The following is a 12345-nucleotide window of genomic DNA, read 5'->3' on the forward strand; positions in this document are numbered from 1 at the left end:
CTCAGCATCTTGTTCTGAAAGATGCGGTCACTGACCCGAGGGCCATCTCATCCCGGAGCCCTCAGGAGCTGGTCCTGCTCCCGTGGCCCGTGGCCACACTCCCCGCTCCGCGCCGCCCCTCAGTCCTGCAGCCTATTTGTCTTCAGCATCAGCGGGGCCTTTCCCGTCGTCGCAACACGAGTCACACCTGGGTTTTCTTCTGTTGCCTCTTTCCTCTCTCGACCATGAGACCATCTTCTTTCTTCTCCCTTCCTTTCCCCAAAGTCTGACTGGAAGCTGACATTTTGTGTAAAAGAGCAACAGAGAACGAAGTGAATACTGTTTACCCCGAACCACGCACAGCCTTGTCTGCCGGTGGGCGCTGACGTGGGCGCTGACGTGGGCGCTGACGTGGGCGCTGAGGCCGCGCGATCTGTGGCGAGGTGGCGCCGACTCTGTGGCGAGTCTCCCGGCTGCAGTGGGTTGAGGGCAGGGTCAGGGCCGTTTCTTCATGGCTGGGCTCTGGGCTGGGCTCTGGGCTCTGAGGGTCCCGGTGCTTTGCAGGGGCTGCGGTGTGTGGCCCCTGCGGGCTCTCTGACCACAGAGCGATGCCAAGCTGTCTCCCGTCCTGCAGCCTCCACGACAGATCTCCCTCCCCGTGCGGCCTGTCCCAGGCCTCCGAGGTGCTGGGGCCGCTTGGCACACCCGGCAGCTCCCGGGAGTGTCTCCCACCCCCTCCCCCGCCCCCTGAAAGGGCCTAGAGCAGGTTCCCGCTGACACAAAGCGAGCTTCTCCCCGGAGCCAGCACCTACATGGCGCCCGCGGAGGGCAGGGTGCGGGAGGAGAGGTTTCAGACGGGGACCACAGGGTCTCCCCGGGACAGGCCTGGGCGCTGGGCAGGGGGTCCCCTGGCCGCCCAATCCCGGCCAAATTCAGTTCCCGTGTCCTTCCTGCAGGGGAGCGTCCACTGCCGTCCGCCCCTTCCCCGCGGTGACCCGGCACTCCGGCTGCCCTGGCGTCCTGCTGCGTGATCGACGGGGGCTTCCTAGGGCTGTGGCCTGTCCCAGGGGGACACCCTGGGGACCCCATCCCTCAGGCTCGGCATCGAGGGGCGCAGGCAGCCACTGCTGGACTTGGGGACCCCAGGGACCCTCTGTGCATGCACCCCTCCCCTCACACACCACCCACCGCCTGGACAGACACATGAGAAGCCAGGAGACGCGGCTGAGGACTAGGCGGTGCTCCTTGCGAACCCGCAGCCTTAGCTGACCGGGTGGTGGGCACACATGTACAGGCCACGTACCATGGGAACATATACTCGAAACCTAGTGATCCCATTAACCAATATCACCCAATACGTTTTTAAATCTCAAAGAAAAATAATTCCCCCTCCCCATCCCCCAGGTGACACCCAGCCCAGACCCCAGAGCTGTGACGTCACCTGGGCTGCCCGCCCGCCCTGCTGCATCCTGGGTAGCAGATCCCGGGCCACAGCCTGGGGCAGGGCCTCCAGGGACAGCAGCGAGCGCTCCAGGGCCGTGGCCAGCACGCGGTCGCCCTGCACACCAGGCCTCCTCTCGTCCTTGGCTCTCAGCTCCCAGCTCCTGAAGAGAAAACAGAGAGTGCCCTGAGCCACCACCTGCGAGGGGCCCTCAGCCACCGGGCCCGGCTGGGCCTGCTGGGCCGTGGGAGCGGCACGGGCACGGGGTGGGGCGCCCACAGCTCCATCGCGGGCTGCTAGGCCACAGACCTGTGGGTCCGCAGGGGAGCCGCTGCCCGGCTGCCCGCCCTGTGCCTGAGCCTCAGCACAGCCTCAGGGCGGCCTGAAAGCACCCCAGCCGCGCCCGCCACGGCCCGCTCCCGACTCCGCCCCGGGCCGTTGGGAAGAGCACACAGACGTACTGCTAGAAACGCCAGCCATGTGCTGGCTCCCGCGTCAGTCACCTCTCAGCTCGAAGGTCCTCCCCGCCCCCCGGCCTAGGGGTGTCCCAGTCACGGCTTGTTAGAGCCTCCAATGGTTCAGCATCTGTGCTGAGCTGGCAGGGCCTGCCTTCCGCACACGTGCACTTTCTATTGCTACAGCCCTCCGGTAGCATGCAGGCCGCCTGAGGGAAGGAACCACATTTTTCTGTATTTTCCATGTGTGGCTCTAACCCCCGAGTGTACAACAGAGCCCAGCTCCCCGTAGGTGGTGAAAAAATATGTGTTGACTGAATAAATGAGCTTAATTCATCCACAAAATTCCGGGTTCCCGTAGAGTGACCTCAGCCGCCAGGACTTCACATTAGCAGCCTGTTAGATGGCACTTCTTCTGGGGCTGGACACGTGTCCCGGGAAACCTACACCCCCGAGGCAGAGCGCGGCTGGAACAGAACGGAAGTGAGCAGTGCATGCTGTGGAAATAAAACCTTTAAGGCAATAAAATTTTTAATTCTATAAAAACAACCGCAGATGCTGTTTGCGCAGAAGGAACTGGGTGTGTATCTCTGCCAACGACCCAGCCGCACGCGGTGCCTCCCAGCACGGCGCCCCAGGCTGCCGCGGTTGCCGAATAACGACGAGTGATGCTCCTGACATTTGCACAGCCACACGGAGGGCTTGCACACTAAATGCACTTGGTCTTCATGTCAGCAAATACTGGGTTTCAAAACGTGTCATTTGCATCATCTCCCAGAAGTACCACTGCTGAACGGAAATGTGATGCCCAGGACACACTCATGTCTGCATGGGGCCCAGGGAGGGCGGCCAGGGGGAGGGGCCTCAGAGGGAGGGGCTCTGGGGGAGGGGCCTCAGAGGGAGGGGGCCCAGGAGGAGGGAGCCCAGGGGGAGGGGCCTCAGAGGGAGGGGCCTCAGAGGGAGGGGCCCCAGGAGGAGGGGGCTCAGGGGGAGAGGGCTCAGGGGGAGAGGGGTCAGGGGGAGAGGGGTCAGGGGGAGAGGGGTCTGGGGGAGGGGGCTCAAGGGGAGAAGGGTCTGGGGGAGGGGGCTCAGGGGGAGGGGGCTCAGGGGGAGAGGGGTCTGGGGGAGGGGGCTCAGGGGGAGGGGGCTCAGGGGGAGAGGGGTCTGGGGGAGGGGGCTCAGGGGGAGAGGGGTCTGGGGGAGGGGGCTCAGGGGGAGGGGGCTCAGTGGGATGGGTTACAGGCAGAGGAGGCCCTGGGGTAGGGATCCCAGGGGAGAGACCCAGGGGGAGGAGACCCAGGGGGAGGAGACCCAGGGGGAGGGCGCGTGTTCCTGATTTCCTTTCATTTCGTCCCATCCTTTCTCTGTCGGTGAGTATTTGGCTTTCAGTAATAATGTGGTTTTCTTTTTCTAATATATTTTATTGATTTTTTTTACAGAGAGGAAGAGAGAGGGATAGAGAGTTAGAAACATTGATGAGAGAGAAACATCGATCAGCTGCCTCTTGCAAACCCCCTACTGGGGATGTGCCCACAACCAAGGTACATGCCCTTGACCAGAATCGAACCCGGGACCCTTGAGTCCGCAGGCCAACGCTCTATCCACTGAGCCAAACCAGTTTCGGCAATAATGTGGTTTTCACCTGTACTTAAAGAATACCAATGTGACCCAGTTTTATGCTGATTCCAGAAGCTGAGGTGTTTGATGCGGAAGCTCCTGCACAGGATGGACTTGGGAAAGGCGAGAATGCAGGAACGGGAGGCAAGACTTCGGGGAGCAGGGCCAGCCGGTCCCCCCGAGAAGGCGTGGGTGGACGCCCCGTCCAGCCCTGGCAGTCTGGGCCCCAGAGCCGTGTGGGTGGCTGGGTCTGCGAGGCCGGCGCCTTCGTACCCCAGCACCCCAGGGCCCGTCCAGAGAGCCCGGCGTGGGCGCTGTGGGTCACCTCCGAAGAGGCCCCAGCCCGGACGGTCAGGCCCGAGGTCCTGGCTGAGCTGCGGGAGCCCGTCCACCTCTCCTGGGCCGCCCCTCCAGCTTGTCTCCAAGAGGTGCCCGAGCCCGGCCTGGGTGTGCCCCGTCCGGACGCCCCGCAGCCTCAGCAGAAGGCACCTCAACCCCGTGTCTCAGTCAGGAGACGGGCCTGGTAAAACGGGGATGCCACCTCCGGGGGTCCCCGAAACTGGGTTGCTTCCTGGTCTGGAATCTGGACTCAGGACGGGGTCATGGGACGGCAATGCGCACCTGGTTGCGGCCAACCTGCCGCCTGCTCACCACGCCGCCCCAGGGCCACGGCGTCAGCCACGCACCGAGGGTGCGGGGTTCAGTGTCACCGAGAGCAGAGCTGTGCCACGGAGACTCTTCACCGCGTTCAGGAGAGGTTTGGCCGTGACCACAGGGTGAGACCCACACCTGTGCATCTATATGTGTCTCTGTGTCTGTGTGTGTGTGCATTTGTGTGTCTGTGTATGTCTGTCTGTGTGTCTCTGTGTGTATGAGTATTTGTGTGTGTGTATGTCTGTGTGCCTATGTGTGACCATGTGTACATGTGTCTATGTGTGCCCATGTGTATAAGTGTGTCTGTGTGCTTATGTGTGTCCATGTGTATGTGTGTCTGTTGTGTCCATGTGTGTGTGTGTCTGAGTGTCTATCTGTGTGTGTCTACATGTGTGTCCATGTGTATGTCTGTGTGTCTATCTGTATGTCCATGTGTCTGTGTGTCTATCTGTGTGTCTGTGTATATATGTGTGTGTCTGTGTGTGTGTTTATCTGTGTGTTTCTGTGTGTCCATGTTTATGTGTATATCTGTGTATGTGTTTGTGTGTATCTGTGTGTGTCTTTGTGCATGTATGTGTCTGTGTGTATCTGTGTGTGTGTCTATCTATGTGTGTGTCAATGTGTGTCGATGTGTCTATGTGTGTATCTGTGTGTGTATATGTATATGTGTATGTCTGTATCTGTGTCTGTGTGTCTATGTGTATGTGTGTATGCGTATTTGTGTGTGTTCTTGTGTATGTGTCTGTGTCTATGTGTGTGTGTCTATGTGTGTGTGCGTGTCTATCTGTGTGTATCTGTGTGTGTGTCTGTTTTGTAGTGCTGAGTGAGCTGTCTTACTGCAAACAGAGGACCCATTTGCTGATATCCGTGTCCATGTTTAGTGAGCAGGAAACGTTTCGAGGATTTTTCATGCGAACATGACCGTTTGTTCCTCGCATGGGGTCTTCACTGTGAGGTGGAGTGAGTGCATCGGGTCCAGGTGGATGTGTGACTCGTCAGGGGGTCCAACCTAACGTGACGGAGAGCAGGCTCGGCAGGGAGCTCACGCGGCACGTCGAGTCCAGAGCAGATCACTGGCGCTGGGTGTGCGGCCGTCTGTGCCCCACAGAACTGGGCCTCAGCACAACTTCCTGTTGTGTGCCCTGCCTCCACTGATAAAACGGCCTGTTTTATTCCCAATGGCCCTCACGTTCCACTGGCTCGCTCTCAATAGGCACTAAGTTGTCCAGAGCTTTGCAGTTCTCTGCACCTCGAACCATGGCTATCGGTTCCCTGACCGTTTTTAACGGATGGAATTTCATGTCCCGTGTTGTTAGCGTCTAATTTCACTGAAGTCAATTTACTCCTCTGGTACTGTGTCCATTTTTCTCACTAATTGCTAATCAATGCAGACAGAGCCGCCCCCTAAATGTGCCTTTAAATTGTCTTATTCATCTTCCTGAGTTCTCCACGGACTTGCTTGTAACACTGTCCCACGCTGAGAGTGCCCATCACTGGGCTGAGCGACATTGTAGCCATCAGCTTGCACACCGACTCCAGCCCCCTCCTCTGGCGTGAAGGAGGTCAAAGCTTTGTCCGCATCCACCTTCTGCTTCAGGGTTAAACCGGCTCACACCTGGGCACTGGCCTCCAGGCGCCCAGTAACATGAGATGCTTTAAGCTCCCCCCACTTACACACAACTTCTGGGCAGAGGCCACGGCGCGTGTCTCAGCCCTTTCCTCACTCCCCCGACCTGGGCCCGGTCACGCGGCCCTATCAGTCGTCACACAAACCCGACGCGTGGCTTCACCCTCCGGGGCGTAACGGCCTCATCACATCCTGCCCTCAGGGGCCTTAGCAAAGGGCCCTCGGGTCCCAGGTCCTCAGCGTCCCCTCTGCTCCCAGCTCCACTCCCTCCAGAATCAGGCGTTGCCAGGTCTCCACGCGGCGCCGGTGCCCGAAGACTGCGTTCCAAGCCAGCTCTGCGCCCTGGGCCCTGGTTTGGGGCGTGGCCTCCCAGCCCTCAGCGGTCTCTCCTGAGAACCCAGGGCCTCTGCACTGGGGGCGGAGGCTCACAGACGTGTGAGCCCAGCCCCGGCGTGCCTGCGGGAGGGAGGCGTGTGAGCCCAGCCCCGGCGTGCCTGCAGGAGGGAGACCTGTGGGCCTGCGGGAGGGAGGCGTGTGAGCCCAGCCCCGGCGTGCCTGCGGGAGGGAGGCGGCGGCAGGGCACTGCGGGTGTGGTCGCCCCTCTCCTCACTCAGCCTGTGAGGGGCTGTTCACGCTCCTTCCTTCCTTCCCTCCACAGACACCGGCTGACGCGGGCCAGCAGGCGCCGGGAGGCCGCCCAGGAGGGTCGGGGAGCGTGGAGAAGGCGGACCGGGAACGAGCTCCTCACGGCAGCTCCACACTCTGTCCGCCCTCACGGCCCGGCTCAGAGGAGGCGGCTCCCTCCACTGACGGGACATGGCCGCCCTCTGAGGAGCCTGGAGAGCTGGGCCCGCCGCAGACGGAGCTGAGAGTGAGACAGAGTCACGGACAGTGAGGACCGTCCACCAGCCACAGTCCACAGAGGCCCAGACTGGGCGCAGGACCCGCGAGAGCAGCCGCGACACCGTGCCCGGTGCTGCATGTCCGGGGGGTGCTGCTTGTCCGGGAGGTGCATGTCCGGGGGGTGCATGTCCGGGGGTGCTGCATGTCCGGGGGGTGCTGCATGTCCGGGGGGGGCTGCATGTCCGGGGGGGGCTGCATGTCCGGGGGGGGCTGCATGTCCGGGGGTGCTGCATGTCCGGGGGGTGCTGCATGTCCGGGGGGGTGCTGCATGTCCGGGGGTGCTGCATGTCCGGGGGGGGCTGCATGTCGGGGGGGGCTGCATGTCCGGGGGGGGCTGCATGTCCGGGGGGTGCTGCATGTCGGGGGGTGCTGCATGTCCGGGGGGTGCTGCATGTCGGGGGGTGCTGCATGTCCGGGGGTGCTGCATGTCCGGGGGGGGCTGCATGTCGGGGGGGGCTGCATGTCCGGGGGGTGCTGCATGTCCGGGGGGTGCTGCATGTCCGGGGGGTGCTGCATGTCGGGGGGGGGCTGCATGTCCGGGGGGTGCTGCATGTCCGGGGGGGGTGTATGTCCGGGGGGTGCTGCATATCCGGGGGGTGCTGCATGTCCGGGGGGTGCATGTCCGGGGGGTGCATGTCCGGGAGGTGCTGTATGTCCGGGGGGGGGGTGTATGTCCGGGGGGTGCTGCATATCCGGGGGGTGCTGCATGTCCCGCGGGGTGCTGCATGTCCGGGGAGGGGCTGTATGTCCGGGGGTGCTGCATATCCCGGGGGGGCTGTATGTCCGGGGGTGCTGCATGTCCGGGGGGGGCTGCATGTCCGGGGGGTGCTGCATGTCCGGGGGGTGCATGTCCGGGGGGTGCTGCATGTCCGGGGGGGGCTGCATGTCCGGGGGGGGCTGCATGTCCGGGGGGTGCTGCATGTCCGGGGGGGTGCTGCATGTCCGGGGGTGCTGCATGTCCGGGGGGTGCTGCATGTCCGGGGGGGTGCTGCATGTCGGGGGGGCTGCATGTCCGGGGGGCGCTGCATGTCCAGGGGTGCTGCATGTCGGGGGGTGCTGCATGTCCGGGGGGTGCTGCATGTCGGGGGGTGCTGCATGTCCGGGGGTGCTGCATGTCCGGGGCCCAGGGCAGAGCCCCGCGGAAGGGGAGCCCGGACGGAGGCCCCGCGTGGCAACGCCGCAGCTGCCAGGAGGGCGCGGCCCGGCCTCGGGGCTGGCTGCAGGACGCGGGCGGACACAGCGGATGTCAGCAACGGAAGGAAATGCACGGAGGCCGTTTTTGTCTGAGAAGTGTCAGTGAGTCAAAGTATAAATAAGGATATTTTGGTTTTGAGTCATGTAATTAAAGTATGTATTTCTGTGTAGTTATGTCTGTAAACTGTATATGGAAACCTCTCCTCGGCAGAGTGGATGCCGTAGCTGCTTGAAGCACCTATTGAAACGGCACAGACATGGCACCAACTGAGCCACAGAGAAACCGCAGCGTTTCTGAAGGGGAAGAACGGACCGCCACGTTCTGACTGGAGGCAGTGAGAGGCACTAATTTAAAGTTTCAAAGCAACATATAATGTTTTTAAAGCGCAAGCACTTCTTGTTCCCACAGGCAAAAATGTCAGGCGCAGACAATTCTAAACAAGAGCAACCGAGAACACGAGGGCGCCCACTAGGCCGGCAGCCAAGGCAGAGACTGAGCGGGAAGGAGGAGTCAGGTGGGGGGCTGCTTTAGACAGGGGGAAATGGCAGCCATTCGCAGCCCTTGGCGAGAACTGCGGCCCAGGGCAGCGGGAGGAGAGCGAGAGCGAGAGCCAGAGCCCTTCGGTTCTCTCCGGAAGCAGGGAGCGCGCTGAAGGGCCCAGAGAGGCGTTTAAAGAGGACGGAGGAGGGAGGCCCTGCACCTGCCGCCCCTCCTCCTCCTCACCTGCCCCTCCTCCTCCCCGCTCCTGCCCCTCCTCCTCCCCGCGCCTGCCGCTCCTCCTCCCCGCGCCTGCCGCTCCTCCTCCCCGCGCCTGCCGCTCCTCCTCCCCGCTCCTGCCCCTCCTCCTCCCCGCGCCTGCCGCCCCTCCTCCTCCTCACCTGCCCCTCCTCCTCCCCGCGCCTGCCGCTCCTCCTCCCCGCACCTGCCCCTCCTCCCCGCACCTGCCGCTCCTCCTCCCCGCGCCTGCCCCTCCTCCTCCCCGCGCCTGCCGCTCCTCCTCCCCGCGCCTGCCGCTCCTCCTCCCCGCGCCTGCCGCTCCTCCTCCCCGCGCCTGCCGCTCCTCCTCCCCGCGCCTGCCGCTCCTCCTCCCCGCTCCTGCCCCTCCTCCTCCCCGCGCCTGCCGCTCCTCCTCCCCGCGCCTGCCGCTCCTCCTCCCCGCGCCTGCCGCTCCTCCTCCCCGCGCCTGCCCCTCCTCCTCCCCGCTCCTGCCACTCCTCCTCCCCACGCAGCCCTGAGGAGGGGACCATCTCTGCAAAGGGCCAGCGCCCACAGCCCGCCCCGGCAGGCAGCGAGGACGGAGCCTGTGCTTCTGAGGGACTCAGGAGACAATGGAGAGGTGGGTCCCCCGCAGAGTGATCCGGCGAGAACAGCAGGGAGCCACCGCCTGCCGCTGGGGCGTGATCGGCAGAGGTTTCACGAAAAGAGGAAAACGTATCTATTTGTGCCGCGATCCCCTCACCTTGATGCCCGGCTGGGGACGGAGCCAAGGGCGAGGCCGGGACGGTTCCTCCAAACCATGGACCGCCGTCGCCTGGGCCAGGCCCGGAGAGAGACGGGCCGGGACGGGAATGGAGTGGGTTCAGCACCCACAGGACTCAGCCGGCAGGCTTCGGGCAGCCAGGGGCAGGGCACTGAGCCGCCCTTCCTGCCCGGCCCGGGACCAGCGGCGCTGCCCGCAGGGCGGGCGGGAGGGTAGAGCGGACCGGCCAGGGCTCCTGTGACCACGCAGGGCGGGGGCGGGGGCGGGGGGCGGAGGGGAGGGGACCGGCCAGGGCGCCCCCAAGGGGCTCTGCTTTGCGAGCTGGAGGATGGGCTTTTTAGGCTCCACTCGCTCAAGGAAAAGTTAGAAACGCAGCCGAGGGCCGAGCCCGCACCCGCCCGCAGCTGTGCCCAGTGCTGCCCGCGGCACAGACGGAAAGCACTTCATGAAACGTGACAAACCGCAGTGAGGAGCCTCGGCTATACAGACTCTCTGTGCCGAGAAGCAAAACCGAGGTGGGCCGGAAACCCTCTCCATGCGGAAAGATGGGAAAGCAGAGAAGAAAAGCGCAGTTCCTAACACGTGTATAAATGTTGAAGACAGTAGGCCATCCCCTGCATTAAAGTCTACAGCCTCACGGGTAGGGAAAGCACAAATGAGCACCGTGCACTGTACCGTCGGGTGGGAGTGCTCCAGTCCTGGCGCGGCCGCCGCTCCCTGGAAGCACCAAGCGGCTGCGGCTGGACTGCGGCTCCGGCCCCGCGCCTGCCTCCGGGGGGCGGAGGTTTCTGGGGCACACGCTGCGCAGGGGAGTCTCCAGGAAGAAGGAAGGAGAGTGGTTGGCGCTTAAATGCCCCAGAGGGACGTACAGGCCAGTGTCACGCCTGCCAGTGCACTCAGGGGGCGGAGCATCTCTCCCCACCGAAGGGCCACGGGTTTCATTCCTGGCCAAGGGCACCACCTGCAGGTTTGACACCAGCCAGAGGGAGGCCACCAACTGGTGTGAGCCTGTGTCTCCCCCACTCCCTCCCTTCCACTCCAACAATCAACGGAAAACACATCCTCAGCTGAGGACTAACTCACTCACTCACTATCGGTTAGCGCCAAGGGTTTGAGCTCACTCAGGACAGCCGAACTTAGTTTTATTTTGTTGTGTTTTTTAACGGAAAAGGCTTACGGACATGCGAGATGGTCTGCGTGGCCAGGAGCAGCGCATCTGCATGTCCACGTTCTGTACGGGACTCACACTCACCCCCGGGGACTGGGAAATCCACGTCACGGGTGGCGTGGGCTACCTCACCCGTCAGACGGACGGGCGCACACTTCCCCGTTACCCAGGCTCCTCCAATGGAGGGTAGTCTCTCCAGCAAACAGCCTCTCCACGTGGTCTTTAGCGAAGGTCCTTCCCACGTTCACCAACGGGAAGGGCACGAACGGGAGCTCAGCGAGGAGAGCAGCCTCCCGGAGGCCACAGTTGGCCTCAGTCCTCAACCCACTGCATCTCACCCCTCCATGCATCTCCCCCCCTCCCTGCATCTCCCCCGCTCCCTGCACCTCACCCCTCCCTGCATCTCACCCCTCCCTGCATCTCACCCCCTCCCTGCATCTCACCCCTCCCTGCATCTACCCCCCTCCCTGCATCTCACCCCTCCCTGCATCTCACCCCTCCCTGCATCTCACCCCTCCCTGCACCTCCCCCCTCCCTGCATCTCACCCCTCCCTGCATCTCACCCCCTCCCTGCATCTCACCCCTCCCTGCATCTCACCCCCTCCCTGCATCTCACCCCTCCCTGCATCGCATCCCCCTCTCTGTATCTCACCCCCTCCCTGCATCTCACCCCCTCCCTGCATCTCATCCCCCTCTCTGTATCTCACCCCCTCCCTGCATCTCACCCCCTCCCTGCATCTCACCCCTCCCTGCATCTCACCCCTCCCTGCACCTCCCCCCTCCCTGCATCTCACCCCCTCCCTGCATCTCCCCCCTCCCTGCATGTCACCCCTCCCTGCATCTCACCCTCTCTGTAACTCACCCCCTCCCTGCATCTCACCCCCTCCCTGCATCTCACCCTCTCTGTATCTCACCCCTCCCTGCATCTCACCCCTCCCTGCATCTCACCCCTCCCTGCACCTCCCCCCTCCCTGCATCTCACCCCTCCCTGCATCTCACCCCCTCCCTGCATCTCACCCCTCCCTGCATCTCACCCCCTCCCTGCATCTCACCCCTCCCTGCATCTCACCCCTCCCTGCACCTCCCCCCTCCCTGCACCTCCCCCCTTCCTGCATCTCACCCCTCCCTGCATCTCACCCCCTCCCTGCATCTCACCCCTCCCTGCATCTCACCCCCTCCCTGCATCTCACCCCTCCCTGCATCGCATCCCCCTCTCTGTATCTCACCACCTCCCTGCATCTCACCCCCTCCCTGCATCTCATCCCCCTCTCTGTATCTCACCCCCTCCCTGCATCTCACCCCCTCCCTGCATCTCACCCCTCTCTGCATCTCACCCCTCCCTGCACCTCCCCCCTCCCTGCATCTCACCCCTCCCTGCATCTCACCCCCTCCCTGCATCTCACCCCTCCCTGCATCTCACCCCTCCCTGCACCTCCCCCCTCCCTGCACCTCCCCCCTCCCTGCATCTCACCCCTCCCTGCATCTCACCCCCTCCCTGCATCTCACCCCTCCCTGCATCGCATCCCCCTCTCTGTATCTCACCCCCTCCCTGCATCTCACCCCCTCCCTGCATCTCATCCCCCTCTCTGTATCTCACCCCCTCCCTGCATCTCACCCCCTCCCTGCATCTCACCCCTCCCTGCATCTCACCCCTCCCTGCACCTCCCCCCTCCCTGCATCTCACCCCCTCCCTGCATCTCACCCCTCCCTGCATCTCACCCCTCCCTGCACCTCCCCCCTCCCTGCACCTCCCCCCTCCCTGCATCTCACCCCTCCCTGCATCTCACCCCCTCCCTGCATCTCACCCCTCCCTGCATCTCACCCCC

General features: G+C 63.5%; 1 protein-coding gene across 1 annotated transcript in view; it reads right to left on the reverse strand.

Annotated features, from left to right (window-relative positions):
* The window catches only part of PTPRN2 (protein tyrosine phosphatase receptor type N2), a gene marked incomplete at both ends in the record, with an annotated part of 459743 nt that overhangs the window by 295897 nt on the left and 151501 nt on the right, over positions 1-12345 (reverse strand). The window contains one exon of the mRNA XM_079785821.1: positions 1421-1583. Within this exon, the coding sequence (XP_079641947.1) occupies positions 1421-1583 (163 nt within the window). The remainder of the gene's footprint in view (positions 1-1420; positions 1584-12345) is intronic.

This window comes from Cnephaeus nilssonii (genome assembly GCF_951640355.1).
Source record: "Cnephaeus nilssonii genome assembly, chromosome: 12".
In the NCBI taxonomy this organism is placed as follows: domain Eukaryota; kingdom Metazoa; phylum Chordata; class Mammalia; order Chiroptera; family Vespertilionidae; genus Cnephaeus; species Cnephaeus nilssonii.